Source organism: Cyclopterus lumpus, chromosome 13, assembly GCF_009769545.1.
Source record: "Cyclopterus lumpus isolate fCycLum1 chromosome 13, fCycLum1.pri, whole genome shotgun sequence".
In the NCBI taxonomy this organism is placed as follows: Eukaryota; Metazoa; Chordata; class Actinopteri; order Perciformes; family Cyclopteridae; genus Cyclopterus; species Cyclopterus lumpus.
This window is the reverse complement of record NC_046978.1, coordinates 6,139,579-6,159,261: the sequence shown is the minus strand read 5'-3', so window position 1 is coordinate 6,159,261 and position 19,683 is coordinate 6,139,579. Positions and strand designations below refer to the sequence as shown.

At 41.1% G+C, this 19,683-nt stretch overlaps 1 protein-coding gene across 3 annotated transcripts in view; it reads right to left on the bottom strand.

Annotated features, from left to right (window-relative positions):
* Positions 1-213: 213 nt before the first annotated feature.
* Positions 214-19,683, bottom strand: part of LOC117741932 (muscleblind-like protein 1) — a 53,805-nt gene continuing 34,335 nt past the window's right edge. The window contains exons 3-10 of one of the 3 annotated variants that reach the window (XM_034549206.1): positions 18,923-19,093; positions 10,312-10,518; positions 7,210-7,449; positions 4,993-5,140; positions 3,851-3,886; positions 3,034-3,110; positions 2,800-2,873; positions 2,119-2,229 (exon numbers count right to left, since the gene is read on the bottom strand). In XM_034549206.1, coding sequence (XP_034405097.1) covers positions 2,817-2,873; positions 3,034-3,110; positions 3,851-3,886; positions 4,993-5,140; positions 7,210-7,449; positions 10,312-10,518; positions 18,923-19,093 — 936 coding nt within the window. In that variant the 3' untranslated portion in view covers positions 2,119-2,229; positions 2,800-2,816. Of the gene's footprint in view, positions 2,230-2,799; positions 2,874-3,033; positions 3,111-3,850; positions 3,887-4,992; positions 5,141-7,209; positions 7,450-10,311; positions 10,519-18,922; positions 19,094-19,683 lie in introns of all 3 variants that reach the window. The other 2 variants (XM_034549204.1, XM_034549205.1) reach the window with 2 other exon arrangements.

Sequence of the window (19,683 nt, the reverse complement as noted above, 5' to 3'; positions counted from 1 at the left end):
TGTTGTTTGCAATTGGATAAGAAAGAGATGGGTGTGCAGACTTCCTGTCACCCCGATCACCTGACCCCGCCCAGCGACGCCCCAAAAAGTGATCAAATATGCAGCTGTTTCAACATGGCCAATTTCCAGGGATGAGTAAAAAATATTAAAACAATATTTACTATTGAAATGGATACAGTAGAAAATAACATATTTACTCTAAAACATCGAAGGAATTATATTTTTACAATTGTCTTTTTTTTTCTATATGACTAGTTACAAAACCTTAAACTCGTTAAATATTACTCCGTTATCGGTGATGGTTGCCACAGTGACAACTTAGCCTCTCTGTTCTATTATTTCATCACTGTTAGATACTCATATAAAACATATTTGTTCAAAGAACACAAATAGATTAGAGAAATTAACAATATGCATACAGTTCAACAATATGCATAACGTAGAAAATATTGAGTTTACAATCGTAATCATACTAAAATTAACATTACATGGAATTTCAGCAAACTGTGCAAGACGACACACAAACACACTTTTTTTTTAACCTCATGTTCATCATAAGAAGGATAAATATAATGAGCAAAACTAAAAATCCTAACTAAATATCAACATATCATCAAACTACATAAAGTAAAATGCTCCTCATCTAAAGAAAAAACAATAACATAGTGCTCTGTGTGTGTAAGTAAATATGGCGTGGATTAGGCAACTGGATGGTTCAACATGGCATGTTGCATTGTGCTGACCCGATGGTACATTCTAAGGCTTTGGATGAGTAATACAATCGTTTATATTCTTGCCACTTTCCCTGTTTTATCCACCGATTAAATGTGCCTGAAGAACACCCAGAACACAACAAAAACAAAGATTTCTAGAGATCTACTCTATACACCTGATCCTACTGCGAGCTCGCTTGTGAGGCCCACACATCTTTTCAATTTAGTCCCACTAGTCTACCCACGATATCTAGTAACAGCGACACAAAAAGACTTTGGCTGACTATCTGAAAACAGCTCTCAGGTAGACGTATTCAACAAATATTTTTAAATATGTCAGACTATATATACACTAAGCTGAATCTACTTTGGCGATCTGCCTTAAAATATGCATGACCATACAAATGAAGAACAAATAAGGTCATACGGATCCATCACCAGTTGCACCGTCGATCTTGACTTGGGTCTCACAGCAGTTCGGATACCAACTGATTGCCCTGTGGTTTCAGAGCTATTCATCGCAACATCTTCATCAATGTGAGCTTTTGGGCTCCCGCACTGGCCAAGACCCCACAGAGAGATCCAGTCATTTCCTATCCAAACAACTGACATCAACTACAAAGTCTGAGACACAAAAAAAACAACCAAAAAACCGATTCATTCGGGTAGAAGATTTGAGTGAAGCAGATAATCTGGAGCAGGTTATCGAGTCAGCAGTGGTGCTACTGGGAATCACAGGAAATGAAAGGTCACAGTAATGTACACTACATGCTGTTCAAGAGACAAAACAGACGTATTAAAGGGAATTGTTGGGTTTAACGCTTCGTAAAACTGCTTTAATACCATTCATGTGTTTTGAGATGTATGGTACTCTACAGGGAGGCCTGCAAGGGTGAAGACATGTGCTTTAGATATAGAAAGGTAGGCTACAAGGGTTTGATAGACAACAGACAATCAGTTGCCATTTTGCCTCTTAGTGCACTCACGTGATTTCCCTCATCACTGGTTTAACGAAATAAAATCACAAACAAAGTCATTGTGCATGCATATGTGATTCAGTCGGATCATTCATTTCTTTTATCTCAAATTAAATACAAGGTGCAACTTTGTGTAAACAAATTCAAAACATTTAGGTCAAAGAACACCAGCCCATAAACGAAAAAGCCACACGTCATGATTCTTGGTCTATAGATGTACCAATCCAGTCGATGTGTTTGACGACTATTCCACTCCGTTGCCTCATGTTAACATTCAAAGTGTGTCCGGTGAATAAAGGTTAGTTGCCTCCACAGAGCGAAAGGCAGTCAGTAATGCAAATTATGTTCTTTTCTGTCGTTGTGTAATAGTGTGCATGAAGTACACATGAAAACAATCTTTACAAACTGTGCCTCCTATATTAACATGCAGATGTATCCCAAACCAATTTAGATTGGTTCTGAGTGTTGCTCTTGATGTTACAGGCATGAGGGGTGACCGCAAATCTTGGACTCGACATGAGCGCGCTCCAGTTTTCCACCTGGAAAGAAGTTCACAAAACATGGGAAAAAAAATGTGAAGCAAGAGGACAAGCTGTTTGGTTTAGATGTGTCTCATTGTCTTCAAATCTGACCCTGATTAGGCTGATGTAGTTTTACACATCAGTTTTGTAGGAATTAAACAAGCAACATATAACATGTTAACGACCATTAGAGGTGCTGGTAGGTGGCTTACGTTTGGACAGAGCTAGCTGTGCCCGCTGTTCCAGTCTAACTAAGTTACACTCAGCGGCTGCTGGCTGTAGCTGCATATTTAGTACAAGAAAGTTAATTATTTTACATTACTTGATTTTGCAAAAATAAATGAATAGAAATAATACCATAACAACAACAATGATAACAAGGATAATACCATATAATAATATTAATATTGATAATAATAATATTAATAACAGTAATAATAAGAATAAGAATAATAATGGTAACAGACAGACAAACCAATACAGTCGTGGCAAATGCTTTAAATAAAAGCTGTTTGGGTCAAAAGTAGCAGACAGTGACCGGTTAACGGTTAAAGTGTGTGAGATGTTAGAGGGAGGTGCAGAACATACTTTTCTGATTGAGTCTCCTACATCTGGGTCAGATATTTGTGACTAGTCAGATGGTCAGCAGATATTATTGGAATCTGATTGAGAGGAGGAAAGAGAAAAATAAGAGGGGGAAAGGCAAAGATTGAAAGACATAACCAGGGGGACGAAGCAGGAGGGAGACACAAACAGCAGTTGAAATGAGCTCCTCACCAGAAGTAAAAAAAGAAGGAGGGAGAATGCAGAAGTGGAGCAAACCTGATTGGCTGTTGCCGTTGCAAAGGAAACACTTGTGGCAGATGTGGCGGCTGCATTAGCACCGTGCATCATGGGTACTTAAAGGGAAAGATCGCACAGAGAGTTAATACTTAATTTGTACTTCTGTCTATAGAATGCTGATAACACAAGGAAATAGGTAGGTAGTTTTAAATAGCTTTAAATCAAATATTTTCTTCTCGTAAATGTTACTTTTCTTTTTCACAGTTACCCAACACATGAGAATAGAAACAGACGTGTTGTAGAAAGAAGAAGAAGAAACATCAAAGGAATTATTTAGGATGGAAGGTAACTGGCTATTTTGAAGGGCAAAATATAAAAATTCAGGTGGCAGTATCTTTTATACAGGCTTTCTTTTTTTATTCTGAACAGGCTTGTTTATTGGCCATTGTTTTACCTCCCAAAAAAAAACCTCATGTGGCATGTATAACCACACAGCGTAATGAGGTGCTCTATAGATTAGAGAGCTTGGGATAGAAGTATAATGAAGCCAGGGGTCAAGGGGGTTTAACTGCAAAAAGCATTTGGTGTCAGGCAGATTTGTATTAATTCCATACCACAGAAATGTATTGCAGAGCATATAATTTAAATGACACAATTAAATTAAAAAAAGAACAATTCACATTTTTGTCAACCACACGTTGAGAGGTTACCAATGCCGTTTTAGGCTAATGTCAAAGTCTAATGTCAAAGTTTACATTTACAAAATGGAGAATGTGCTCACATTATGTGGTCAGTTGAATGACACGAGTGATTACAATGGGCTCAGAGATAATCAGTAAGGAAAGCTGGCACCTACCGACACTTGTTGCAGGTGTCATGCACAATATCGAGCCTGCCCATCATGCATTTCAACAGGGAGTGGAGTAAATAGGGAGGAGAAGAAATCAAGAAAACCCATTACAAGTGTTATAAAGTCAGACATATTGGATTTAACTGTACTCTTTTAATGTTGGCCTGCTGGCTTTCTTCTTAAGGTGATATCGCTGATTATATGCTGAGTATTAATACTTACATTGCACAATAATAATCATTCCTTTGGAAACATGAGTTGCTGTAACCACACATACTTATGCATGAAATACAAAGCTCTAATATAAATAATACTGGTCAATACAGTAAGTTAAAAAAAAAGTAAAAAGACCATTTTTAACACAATGTGAATTGTCTAAGTTGATATACTAAACAACTATACATAAAAAAAAGAGCATAATATCTTAAAACAACAACAACCCTGACTTCTGCTACTCAACTTACACCCATGCTGTACATCATGGGTTTCAAACTCGCGGCCCGCGGGCCAATTTCTCACACGCACGATTTTCGGACACTTTCATTTGATTGAAGTCCGTGAAACCCCCTCCGGAGACTGGCCGGTCAACGCGGAAATACTGTATCCGAAAGTAGTTACGGTTACGCTTTCTCCAGTGTTCCATTTTCAAACACTTTCAACGGATTGAAATCTGTGAAATGTCACCGGAGAACACCTGCTCAACGCGGAAGTACCGCATCCAAATGTCGAACACTTCCTTTGGCTAAAGTGGTTTACTGGTACGCGTTTGAGTACTCTGGCAGCAAAGAGTAGACAAGAGAAGCCCATGTTCTGAAGAACCGTTCATGTTCTGAAGAACATTCTGAAGAACCGTTCATGTTCTGAATTGTTCTTAATAACAATTGAGAAGATTGGATCAGTTGTACTTTTTTTGGAATACTTGATGCGGCCCAGCCTCACCTAGACTCTACCTCCAGCGGCCCCATGCAATTAAGTCCATGCAAGTTGTTCCATCTTGTCACCAACAATGAAATCACACAATCATTCAGACATTCACTGCTGACGCCAAAACATAATCAGTTGTGAGGAAGATAAAAACATGTGATCTGACAGCCAATAGCGATGAGATCACTCCCACAAACATGGGTTAAAGGCAACTCGGGCCTTACCTGATGGTATGAAGGCACCCTGCTGCTGAAACTGCATGTTGGCCAGGGACTGTTGGTACTGGAACACACCAGCATTGAACATATGGGTGGCACCATTGGCTTTTTCAAGTGCAGGTCTCTTTGGTAAAGGAGGCATTGGAGGGATCCCCTGAAGAGGGGACAACACCAAAATAAAGGGATGGGAGTGAGGGGAACCCAAAGGATGGGAGCAGTGACATTCAGGACAGAGAGAAGAAATACTTTTATTAGAAGACAAAGTTGCCCTTTAAAAACAGCAAACAACAATGGCAAGCAAGCAGTGAACTGCACTACCTCTGTAAGAGCCAGACAGGGCAGTGGTGCTAGCTGACAAACTGACATTCATTTAGGTAATGACAAAAACAAAAACAACTTCAGCACAATGTCACTGACATTATGACATAATTGTGAATAAAAAAGTATATACAATTCATATTTTGAGATATTTCTGTAATGATAACTATAATAGCTGTTGTATTGATTGTTGGACCATCAACAACAGGAATATAGTTAGGGGAAGCTGCACTGCCAGCTCCATGATAATAGCACACTATAAGCCGCCTCTTCAACAATTACACATGCAATATGGGAAGTGACAGAATCATGCAAAGACTACCATACATTACTAGAGACTAACATATTACATTTTCATGCCACCAATTATTTTCTTTTGAGAGGCACTTAAGGTGATGCACTAAATACTGTCAGTGAACAATGCAGAGGATTTCCTATTTAAAGCTTTTTATTTTTGGGGTTTTGAGACAAGATACAAATAGCATGCTACAAAATGAATCAGTCAGTTCATCAGCCCTCAATGTTTCACCATCACATACTTTGTTCGATAACCGCAAAAGGTATATCTACTACACCACAGCTACATGCCAAGCCAAAAGGTGAAAGGTCATAGTACCAGGTCAAAAGTTGCCTCGAGGGGTCGCTTCAGTGATTTGACAGCCGACTGAGTCTTAATTAGCAGGCAGCGAGCACATGGTGGCAAAGGGCCAATGGGGTTCAAGCGCATTAACATAAACCAGTAAGCAGAGGTGCATCATGGGGGCAGCAGTGCAGTGTGGGTTGGTGAGAAAAAAAACAAAAATACAAAAACAAAAACACAAATAAAAACAAATCATTGGAATGCAATATTCAACAATAACAAGACTAAGACATGCACATTAATGGCTGTAGGGTTACTGAAAATAATGATGGCCCTTGACATAGTTAGTTGTCTTCTCTTTCATTCTGTTTCATCAACTATTGAGTTGGTACCTATTGGTGTTTTAATTCAGCCAACTTGAATTAACATTAGTTAAATTCAAATCTAAGGCCATCCTGGTTTAGAAAACAAATTCTTCAGATACATTTGTCCAAGTCTGTTGCATTTCACCAGTGATGTCATTGAAATGCCTTACAAGCTGAAATAAAGGATTTAATCTTTTCGCAAGATGTAACATTTAAAAGCAAAAAGAAGCTAAAAAAGGCAGATATTATTGACACTATTGTTCAAATATGTAGGCACAGGTGAGAATATGCCTAATTTTCCTTTAAAGTGAAAGGTTAACTGGAAGTTAGCTTACCCTCCTTTATGGAACATCTGCTGCATAATGTCATCTACAGAATTTGGCTTAACAAAACCTCATAGTGCCCCTCAATAGGTTGTAATTAACAGCAGCTTCCCAGTTTCAGAACAAATGTGACTATTGACTGCAAACAACAGCAACAATATACAACTAACAAATCAGCAAAACAAGGATGAGCAGGAGGAGGGGAGCAGTAGGCTCAGTCACATACTACCATGCTCACTACAGCCTGCTGCTAATTAAGCACACATGGACTCTGCATCTTCACAGTGCACATTGGGTCAGAGCTGAAGAGGGCAGGAACAGAGGAGACTGTGACGTGTACTCGCAGGCTCAGGAAAAGCACAGGTTGGAAGGTGTTCTCAAATATCTCCATCCATCAAATCAAGGCCCACTTCAGAGTGTTTGAATGTGCCCGCATCAACATAAGAACAACTTAATTATTTGTTGTAGGTAATCACATGAGAAATCAAGTCTGGCTTGAATTTTGGAACACCTATATGAACTCTACTCTAGGTTACATTTGATTTGTTTTCGCTGAAAGGGATTGCTCTGTCTGCTATGATTCTTTATTTTGAGTCCTTATTGGTTAATTGGTTGTAACCTGTGGAGAGAAACCTACCATGGCTGCAGCCGCCGCAGCCTGGTTGACTTGGTGTTGGGCGGCTTTGATCTTGGCCTGCAGGTGAGCCGGAGGGTGAAAGTACTTGCACTTCTCCCTTGAGCAGCGGCCTTTGATGTAGTCCATACACACAGTGACTGTGTTGTCGTTGGTGTCAATCATAGTGCTATCTGAAGGGTGGGCGAAGCGACAGTCGTTCTCCCCACGTGTGCAGTTACCCCGCTGGTATTCCCGACACACCTGGCGCACAAAGGAAACAAATGCACGCTCTACTTTCATTTTTTTACCCGACGATGAGACCACAAGTCAACAATCCTGTAGAAGATCATTTAGATTTTGAAAATTGGTTGTCCTTCAGGTCTGTAAACAAAAAATAGGCCCACAAACACATTATGAAGTTACTGTTCACTTTACTTCACATTTGATGTTGTAATCCATCTGTTCAGTCATTTCAGAACGTGACAATAACTTTACCAGACAGAGCTAACCAATCTTAATGACAGGTACGGCCATTACTGTTGATTGATAAGCAGAACAGATCATATCCAGCGTTTACAGACTCATCCATCACACGTCACTTATCCATTATTCAAATGAGCCATGTTGTTGGCCTTCCACATGGAGACAGAAGGGGGCAGCATCTGCGTGAACAGTTGGGAAACTGATTGCCTCAGTCTGAATGTAAGGCCTTGACGTGGCTCATGGGAAATATGAGGCTGGTACCCTCAAGGGAGGTTGCAGCTTACATAATCACCAGCCCACGCATAATAACACACACACACACACACACACACACACACACACGCGCGCGCACACACACAGAGAAGGTGAGTGCACATATAAATTCCCCCAGAATAGAATATTGACATGAAAATAGCTGTGCAATAACTTAAGATCTCTGTTTAAGCACTGTCAGCCACCACTGAGTCTCAATTGCAATCACAATCCTATCCTGCACCAAATGAAATGTCATTTCTATCAGTTATTGTAACAGAAAGAGCCCTGTGCCAAATGTCTGTCTCACCGTCTGCATGCATACAGGATTTGATTTGTGGTGTAACGGCTGTCAGACAAAAGGCCACCAACAGTGTAATCTACAAACTAACCCTGCTCCGTCTCCCGTCATGACAGCTCATCATCCGCAATCACCGATCTGTGAGAGCGATGAGTCTGTCTGTCTGTCTGTGTCTTCTTTCTCATGTGCACCTCCCTCACGCACTCACACAGTCATTCATTCCCCACAACTGCCACAATCACCACTGCTGCTACTGGTCTTATTAATAAAAAATAAATAAATAAAAAGAAGCGAGAGAGACTGGCTTGTTGTCAGGCAGATGTTGGAGAGGTGGGTGAGGGGGGAGGCAGAGAGAGAGGGGGGAAACAAAGGAGAGAGAGGGAAATGTAAGAGTGGTTGATGAATAAAGAGTAAAGGATAGACAGATGGGGATCAAGGAGACAGAGTGAGAGTCTTTGGGATCGAGTGACTGTGGCTGACATGGGAGAAAATAAAATAAAAATGAAAGGGAAGACTAAATGGAAGCAATTCGATGTTCTCTGCACCAGGTATGCAGCAATGTGTTTTTCTTATCAGTGGTTAATCGTGCATTATAACACACACACACTAAGCAAAGTGCTTAGTTGCACAAACAAATAAAGGGCCTGTTAATCAAATTTATTTCCCTATGGTAACTATCCCTCTGACTGGGCCATTTACATCACCACGGTTTCAGGTAAGCAACATTATGCCTGTATGCATGAGTAGCTCCATAAAAGATATAGAGACAGAGAGACTGCCGGAAGATATTTCTCGGGCAAACAGTCTGGAGCATTATATTCTAAAATAGGAATTTCTCTCAGCCTCAGGGAAATAGCCTGTAACATATCTACTCACTGGTGTGTGTGTAGGTCCACAGAATCCACAGAATCCCAGCTATGTTTATTTGGAACAACACACACTAGAATATGGCTGACCCTTTTCGCTTGCTAAAGATATCTTTAGCAATCCTAGTTCCTGATAAATTAGGCTAGGGTATGATTTCTCCCAATCAAAACACTTCAGCAGCACACGCAGGCTGACCGCTGGGCGGATATCTTGAGCAGATTTTCCCTTTAGGAACAATTATTGCATTTGGCTGGTAAATATTAAATATATGTTAACTGGACTTTGGTGTAGAATGCTATTAATCTTTTGCCAGGCAGTTGTTTCAATCACAGTCTGAATCGAGACCTGCAACAACTTCTTGCCTCCAAATTCCCTCAACCTCGACAAGGCATGACTCCTTATGCCCCAACCACTCCCCTGATGACCACAACAGGTCTAACAATGGATTTCTTCTCTACCCCTCCATCTCGTATTCCTCTTATTGACCCATTCCCTCGCTCTGCATGTCATCCAGTCATTCATCGGGCCGAGAGACTTCCTCAGTCTCACCCCCATTAATTACCCAGCTACTCAATGTTACATTTTAAATGTAACCTTCCTACCACTTCGGCAGGCCTCCTGCCTGCCTCCAACGATTCCCCAATTATTCCGCTGCGAGTGTTTCCCGGGCGGGGCTGCATACTGGATGAGATGGATTTACTGTCCAATTAATGATTATCTGAACACAGCCAGAGGAGCGGTACTCATCAGGTTTCAAATGACTGATGGCCTTCACAGAAAAATTCAAGATCTTTCTGAAAGTTACACACTGATACAGTATAACTTGAGCTTGTGCCAAAGAATGCTGTCTTCTGCCTGTTGATGGGATGCAGCATCGACTACGGTATTGTTTGGATACTCTCATTAACGGCTCTCTCTCTCTTTGCTTAAGTCTGGCTAATGACTGTACTATGGTAATGATTTGTAGTTAGAAGCTGTGTACAGATACATAATTAAAGTCTACAAACAGAAACTGTTGAGGCAAGACTTTCCAACCAATGCATTTAATATTAAAATAGGCGCAGACCACATATCAAAGCCCAATCTGTTTGCATAGCTGGAAGAAACAGCCTCACCGGCTGCAGTGTTTACTAGAGTTTTGTTAATCTATTTTTTAATCTGTGACTGACATTTAGCCTATTCTGTGCCTCCGTCTGTGTGTGAATGCATGTGTTGCTCACCTCCAGTCTGTCTGTCCTCATGAGTTTCTGTGCAGCAGCAGCAGCAGCAGCTGGTACGGGGATGCTGTGGTTGCTGGTGACCAGTACGGGGCCACTGGACAAGAGGTCTGCGGGCATCAGGCCGGGCGACATAGGGCCAAGGTAGGGGTTAAATGCCGCAGCAGCATTCATATTGGTTGCAAGGCTGGGTGTGACTGAAAACATGGGCTGTGGGGCAAAAGCAAAATGAGACAGTTGGACAAAATTCAGCAAAAGTTTGAGCAAAACTATCTCACTCAGACTTGTCACAACATTTGTTAAATGTTGAATATTTAATTAAAATTTAGCAGAAAACCTATTTCCATCCTTCCTCAAGTTATATGTGTTGATGCTATATGATATAAGATATGTGAAATACGTATGCAATAGCCAAGGAAAGGACAGGAACTGTGTTTTGCGATGTGGAGGCAAAGGAGATGTCGAAGATAGACAATTAATCGGCCTACATCTGAGGAAAAACAATATGCCTTCTTCAATAGCTGCTCATCTTTCTTCTGAGACAACACATAAGGGAGATGTGGTGTCAGCTCCTCCCTACGTGGATCAGATGGAATCGTACGCTTCACAGACCAGAGATCACGCGCACACAGGAGTAATGAAGCTCCAGCGTAAGCTCAGTCAAGGAGACTTTACTTGTCGTACATCCAGACATTCCCTCCCCTCACTCATAATGTCATTGCCGTCATGGTTTTGGGCTGTCAATCATGCTATCAGCTGTTCTCATCAGCTGCTCTCTTCTATTTAATAGTGCAGTGACCTTCCTTCATTGTTAGCTTATCACCTGGCTGCTCTCTCTTTTTAAATATGGTTTTAGTAGGCTTCGTTCCTGCTGCTGTGACACGCGCTCTTCGTGAGCCCCGTGTCTGTGTTTTTAGTAGCTACAAACCGACGCGAATGGCTGATGCCCTTTTTTCGAGTCTTTCGTTTACAGAACTCCAGGTCACTCCGTAGAAGACATAAATCAGGTTGTGCCATCCAATAGTTGTGATCAGATTTAATTCACTCTGCGTCCCCTGTTTGGCGCAGAAACTATTACCATAAATACTCTAATAGCGGCGGGCATAGGCGGTCTTAACATAGAGGCATAGGTAGGCGGCTGCTTGGGGCCCCCTACCAGTGGTCGTAGTAGGGGGGGCCCCAACCAACCTCAAAAAGAAAAGAAAAAGCCCCTTATCATCATGAACGCTTCAAAAGCGTGGTCAATTGTATTCATATTCTTAAGAAATACGTTGAAACGTTGAAGTAGTAGTTAAAATGTCCAGTTCATGGTTATCTGTCATGTCCCTTCACCCCCTACTTTCACCATGAGATGGACTAGTCCGTAACGGTGCGCGGCGCGAAAGATAAACACAGTGACAGGACGACGATTCAGAAGCAAGACAAGAACAAAAGCAAAAATGAAACAAAGTTATCCAAGCAGCTCAATTAAAAGAAAAAAAAGAAAAGACGCCGATAAATATTTAGAAACGCTGCCAAAGATGACACACTTTTTACGGCTACTGGGGATACAGGCAGGAACGCCCACAGCGTTGAACACGCCGCTACAGCAGCAGCTAGCTGTGAAGTGGCGCTAGGTGAGGATAACGACGTTACCCAAGACGATGAAGAGGACCGCCCACCGTCACTCACAGTGTTATTGACGACGTTGACAACGATGATGTCGATGATGGGGCTTTGGTGAGTCAATTTCCTAGTTCTGCTAATAGCCCTAGCACGGGGCTAATAGCCCTAGCCCAGGGCTATTAGCAGAACTAGAGTAAGATTGGTATGAACATGATGAGAAAGACAAAACAAATGCATGAGGAGGAAGAGAGGGAGGACGAAAGTAAGGGACAGAGTCAAAAGCAGATGGAACACTCAGCACTCTAACACAGTCATAAAAAAGAACAGGAGAAAAGCAGAAAAAGGAGGAGAGAAAGAGAAAGAGTAAAAACAGGCATACGGAGGAAGAGAAACATGAGGGAGAGAAAGGAAGGGACAGACACAAAAGAGAGAAGGTAATCATTTAACAATGCAAAAAATCATATTTCTTAATCCCAATGATGGACTGCTGTTGTTTTTTGTTATCCTCTCACTTCACGATAGAAGAAAGAAGCTCATTTTGTTCATAGACCATATTGTTAGTTTTTTATTATTACTATCATTATTATTTTACAGGTACAGCTCCTACATCTGCGCATCATGTTGGTGTGAAGACCTGTAAGAAAATGTCAACAAGTAGGACTCTGTGTCAGAAGCGTGTGATGTGGAGAACAATCTCTCTCTCTCTCTCACTCTCTCACTCACTCACTCACTCTCTCACTCTCTCACACACACACACACACACACACACACACAATAAACAGTGCTGGTTTTCCTGGCATTTTGGCAAAGACAGGTGTTATCTGAAACTTTATTCTCTGTTCGGTTCCATCGTGACTATTAGTTTGTGTAGTGCTACACTTTGTGTGTTTCCATCTTCATTTTGGAGTAAAGAAGTGTATGCAGGGTTTAAAGGGGAAGGTTTTTTTTTTTCCTCTCCAACCTTTACTTCCCTGTAGATTAGCTTTACCTGCCTATCCACCATTCAGTCGTTAAAATCTTTTTTCGTTCTCTTTTAAAGATCGTCTGGGGGGGCCCCATACATACCTTCGCCTTGGGCCCCCAATTTGCTAAATCCGCCAGGGATTCAATCTGCTTACATCTACACGGGTATCGAGCTCGATTGATGCAGGCGCATTAGAAAGACACATTTGGGTATCTATTCCTTCTGTTTCTTAAGCGTATTCGAATATCCATCATTTGCTTTGTTAAATACCCGTACAAACACATCATGCTCTCCTAGCCTACACATATAATTCCTGCACCATTTAAAGCTCTATGTTGATTCACTTGATTTGAAACTTGCAGAAATTGTCATGGTAAAATCAACAAGTTGAAAGGTTTCTATACCGTACCTTTACATTGGTGTCGCCATCTTAAGGCACTTGTACGTTACTACAAGTACAGTTGTCTGGGACTTTTAACAAATACACAGGGATGTTTTTTTTAAACATGTCTTATGTTATATTGCTTAATTCACCAGCAAAGTTAACCTTTTGCCAAAATAGACAAATCAATTCTCAACATGCACAGTTTGTATCCACGTCAGCACAGCTCTTGGGATCATGCTGACCTCATTCAGGCAAGCCTCACTCTCATGCGTCCTAATCATTTGGATTTTTGGCTCATTCTACCTTACTGCTCACTGTCTCCTCTTTTCTGGTCACAGATGACCTCTGCATTGAATTCACATCATCCTGGTCACATGATGGCATGTGGCAGGTGTTGTTTTCAACTTGTGAGTCATCATAGCAACATGTGAATAAATGACAACTGTAGTGGAACTACTATACAAGTAGTGCTGTTTGCTGTCCTGGTAAGTCCTGGTATAACTATGTTGCTACTTTTCTTTTTACGTTTATTAGTGTTACTTACTGACATTTTGTTGACTGCTATAATATGCTATTATTGTATTGTTTAACATCTCAATTTGGAGGAGGTTGCTCCGTAATCGTGCCTCCACAGATTCTTGATATTCTTTAAATGCGGTTGCATATAACTGGTAGTTGTGTTTTGGCTCTGTGGCTAACATTTTGATTGTATGTGTTATTTCTGGACATCGTTGACCTTAGCATTCCATTAATGTCAACTTAATTCATCAGATCATCGCAATCAATATGTTAAATGTGGTAGTTGATGGAGTTTTACTGCCTAAGCCTTGATCTTTTCTTCTGGACATGTAATGACGGTACACTAGCCATGTTGTCTAAAATCAAACTGCTAACTGCTCACCATTAGCCATTGTTGGCTAAAGCATATGCATTGCAAGCAGGGCATTGGTGTCTTCAAGCCTTTGCTGGCTAAGATAAAACCAAATCATCCATGGAACGTAATCCTGCTGTTAAGCGCCCCTTCACCACCGTCAGAATGATCATTTCATCAGCCTCCAGTCTCAGCAGACTGGACGCTCCTCAATTACAAATCTCCCTGTATGGTCAAAGTGCCAAAGAGTATGTCACGATTTGATCTTCACACATAATCTGTTTAACAATAATTAATTAACAATAATCTTTTCTTCATTTACTTGTCTCTCCTGAATGAAAGTAAATCTGAGCAGCATCAAGCTGTGTGAGCACGGAAGGGGGAAGAAGGGCTATACTGTACAACAATGTACTGCCTGTATGTGCTTTACTGGAGTTTGAAAGCCAATGAGGCCTCAAGGAGCACGCTGGCTGACGTAGCACAGCGGACGTTTTCCCTGCACGTTCCTGCCCTCAGCCCGTCTGAGGATTGTCTCTTCAGGCCTTGCCAACAGGACACAGTGAGTAATAGAGCAGCGGCAGCCAGGGCTGTGGACAGCTACATTCCTCCCAAAACCTCTTCACCGCTCTGAGATGACTCAGACTTTCTAAGACGTTCAGTTCTCCCCTCTGGAATGACTGAAGAACGATGTCCTATCACAAAGTACTCTGGAACAGTAGGTATATCTCGCTCAAGGTGCTCAGATATCCGAAGCTCAAGGTTTGTATGTTGTCAGTGAAAAGACTCATGAGGCTGTAACAATGCACTGATGTCCTGCAAGAAGTTTGTGATGTGAATATCTCTTCACTTGGCATTGATTTGTTGCCAACGATGATTGGACATTGCAGATTATTGTTATAAATCACAATCGCAACAAATCGAAAGCAGTTATGTCAAACCGAACATATCTACGCAGAAACAACAGAAAACATCATACTGCATGTCTCCAATTTTATGTGACGACAGAATGCTATGAGGGCCTCTGATCTGGACAAAACAACTCAACTTGTTCTCTTAGAGTTAAATAGAAATATCCAAAGCAACGGGTTCAACTAGAGGTGTTGCAATTTCCTGCTATGCCAACCAATTACTGTGTAATTTAAAAATAACAAAGATTCCATATTTACAACATTTAGCTTGATAAATTGTTTTGCCACAGAGTGCATGAATGGCTAAAGTTGTACAATAATCCTATTTACCACACATTGTTACATTGTAGTGCCAAGTTTGCGCAAAATGCTATACCTACGCTATTCAATAGAAATGTTGGTAAAATGTGCAAAACGTCAACAAAACATTTCTTTATAATTAAATCGAAAATAAGCTGAATTACAGCACCTTTACAAACAAAATGGCATGGTGCTTTACATTGATTACAAATGAAAATAGAACGGAAGTGAAAAGTAAAACAATTAAATACACAACAATATGTATCCAATGTTTTCCACCATAAGCTAGAGGTACCATATCAAGTAGCACCTCTTGAGTGTGTTGAGTTGAGCAAGAATGTGATTTGTTGCTTATCATCTGAATTGTTTGTTTGAAGGAGACTTATTTCGTTTTTTTTTATTACTTTTGTAAGATCTGGATTTTAAATGTCACAGATTCTGAAAGTCTGTCCCAGACAATTACTTTAAGTCCATTAAATTTAATAATTTGGAAGAAACCTGACTTCAGATTTATTGGATTGCTATAGTACTGTGTCTATACTGGGCTTTGCTGCAACCATTTTAAACACTGGTCTACCTCCCCCATCCAAACATGGAAATACATATGACGACACAGACGTAATAATTCACTTGTGGCTTTTATGGTTTAAATTCACTTATTTCTGTTCACCATTTGCCCCAAACAAGTACACCAAAAGTGTAGTGAGTGAAATGCTAGTGCAGATAGATATAATCATAATGTGGGCTATCCGCTGACGTTGGCTCTCTAATAAAAAGCACCATGAGTGCGCCATCACTCAGACAGCTGTGGGGGCCTTAATTACTTCACCCTCTGCACAGTTCCATGAGTGAAATGAAAGCACTCGCCTACGCACATGGAGGGAGGGTTTCCGGCTATATCTAAACAAAAAAAGTGTGAGACCAGCAGATATAATTGGGTAGATACCAGCGACCGGGCAGGAAACTAAGCTAAGGGCGTAAGGGAAGGATGGAGGTACAAAGTCCGATTCCTCGAAAGGCTTTACCCGATCTTAGACTTGTATCTCCTTTGCATACAACATGGCTGTTTTCTTGACTGTTCTTGTTAGTGCAGGTCTAAAGCCATCTCTCCTCACTGCTGTCGTCCTATCTCCTTCACTTTACCGACCTGTCTCTACACTGTTCAATTTATCTCGGCCTTCCTCACTCGGTCCTCCCTTTTTTCTTCAGCTGTGTCCTTCTCTGTCAGCCTGTCTTCCTCATCCTCTCTTCTCCTTACTTTCTCTCCCCCATGACATAAACAGAAAGGGAAGGCCTTGCAGTCCCAGGGAGATCTATTGCTTCTTTAAATCCTGTCATGGTTTCCTCTGTTCCTCTCAATGGACCTCTCGACTCAGCCCCTCTTCCCCATGATAAGGGCGATAAGCCATCGGCCAAGTGTCCATGTGTGTGTGTGTGTCCAAGCAGCATCTGAAGCTCTTTTGAATAGTCTGAGACAAATTCACTTCACTGCCCTCACTTAAACATAAAGGGACAGAGGAGAAGACAGAGGAATTGCTTCAAGCCTGACTGGCGGCTCTGATTGGCTCTGTAAGGTCTCATGGACCAGGCAGGAAAGGATTCATTTGAGCTGGCTGAGTGCAGCTCCATGGAGCATGCGGCACATGCAGTCACAGAGACGTTTCTAATGCCATTTACTGTGTCTGTGAGTGTGGGTGTGCATCCATGGATGTGTGGGTGTGTTACACGATACTAATAGAATAGTTTATTGATCACTGTATGGAAAGAATTCAATGTCTGATGTCCGAACCACGTTGTTCATTCATTGCTTGATTAATAGGGGCGAACATGATATTAATGAACTTGTGCTGAAACAATTAGTCAATTAATAAGTTTGCCAATTGACATAAAATTAATCGGCAAACAATGTTAATGACTGCTTAATCATTGAGAGGGAAGTTCGGCCAAATGTTTCATTGTGGAGAAGGTGATAACTAAAGGGTCTTGTACCCAAGTCTGGATTTCTGGAAATAGCGCTGTAGAGTTTGAGTTTTTTCAAATTCAATTTATTGTTGGCACTTTGATTACCCCAGGCCGAGAGCCAGATAGTCCCATTATATTTAAAGGACAAGGCAGAAATCAAGTTGTTGGGTTATTGTTTTTGTCAGGACTACATGTTTATGCTTTGATTGAACAGCCCTGTTCATTTTTATGCAGCAATCCTGGCTCATTAAATTTGGAAGATAGATTTGGTCATTTTGGCTTGTATGAACAAAGGCCACACAGAGTCAACAACATTGTTGGGCTGAACACAAGTTGATCATATGATTGCACTCATGTTTTGCCAGCATGTATTAACCTGTTTGCCTTTTAACATTAAATGAAAACCTAAAAGCCAATACATCATGATACAGGCACTCTTAAACCAGTTTAAACTTCATATTTCCAGCAACCTGCGTTCACACCAAACGCTTTACTCGCGTGAGTTTCGACGCCCGACAAGTTGTGCTGCGTTCACACCAAACGCGCGACCAGATCCCATGCAAAGTCAATACTCAGGCGCGTTTAGACGCGAAAAGGGGGCGTGGCTTATCTACGTGGCTTGTCTCCGTAAATAGTTATAACTACAGCAGTCCGCCATGAAATAAATAACCACTATTTCTACTCTATACTTGTTGTGGAAATACCACAAACGTTGGAACATCAGACGCCTTCGTGTTTGGGTTCATAACATCATCCGTCGCCACAGCTCGGTGAATTTAACCGTCTTCTCTGGGAACTGCGTCTGGATGACTGCCGCTTCCAGCGCTACTTCAGGATAACCTGTAGTTATATTGAAGAGCTCGGGGGGTCCGCAAACCGATACGATGTCTTCCATTTTTTTCTGATTCAACAACGGCAGGACAGTGCGAAGCATCTCAACGCTGATTGGCTTTCGCCTCGGGCGAATTTTATCGACCGAGGCAAATTTTTTGCCAAAGTTTAAATATTTCAACTCGGGCGAAAAATGTACGCCGCCCGATTCGCGTCTATCGCGCATTGACTTTGCATGGGATCTGGTCGCGCACCAATTTCTGGTCACGCACCAATTTGACTTTAAATGTCTTTATTGATAGAATTTATTATTTTTTTATTTTTGTTTAAAACAGAAACTTTCAGTTGAATTTGTCTCTTCTGCTCCAGGACTCACAAACACACTTTGTATGTGATGTCTTTTCATACATTTGATTTCACTATCTAGCCTAATTCAGTCCTCCTTCAATCCTTCATTTGTATTTAATCATAAAAAACTATTTGAACTGTTATTAAAAACCCATGCCCCGCAAACAGCCTATGCAGCATAATAGGATAAATCAGAAATGCAGGTCTCTGAGCCCTCTGGCTCAAAAAGACTTTCGCCAATATGAAATCATTACAAAAGAAACCGCTCTAAACCATAATAACATGTTTTCCGAGCATCACACATACTCTGACTGGAATAAATAACTCCAGATATATTTTAAAAGAATGAAGCCATGTGTGTAGATAATGAGTGTAATCTCTCTTTCTTTATGTTCATGTGAGCTGTGTTATGTTATGTTTATGTACACATGTCCTCTCACCACTGGCTGTAGCTGGGTGCCCGGCATCATGGCGTTGGCGAGCTGCATCTGCTGGGCCAGCATGGCCATGTTTTTCTGCTGGATGAGGTTGTTCCTTCCATTGATCTCCAGCTGGGTCTTTAGGTGGGGGGGAGGATGCAAGTACTTGCAGTTCTCCCTGGAACAGCGGCCCTGATTGGGTGAGAGAGGAGGAGGAAGTAGGAGGAGACAAGGAGGGCAAAAGAGAAGATGGGACATGGAGGATAGGTGATGAGCCTTGACTCAAGTTGCTGCCCTACGATTTAGCAGGTGTTGACCTAACATCCCTGACATCTGGGCCTGCGACTGGCTGAATTAGCAGAGATAACAAGCATTGGCTGAGAATTGATATGATTCTACTTACAGATTTTAATAAGTGAAGCAAAAAAAAAAAGAAGATGCATTCTCACAATTATGATATGGATACTTTTTTTTATTATCCATCAATCTGTGCCTTAGTTTTTCATTTTATAGACAAAATTATTATGTTTTTTTTGTGATGTCAGAATTGTAAAATGTCAGAACATTTTATATCTGCATTTCTGAAACCTCAATTGAACATCTTTAAATTGCCCGTTTTGTCGGACCACCAGTCCAAAAGATATTAATTTTACTTGTTCCTGTCGTTCGAATAACCAATCGTCCAATAATGTCCAGCTTGTGTTCAGCCTGTGCAGTGAACCTTTTAATTCAAAAGATATTTTGTATTTCTTCAGACAAATTATATTACAAGGAATAGAGGC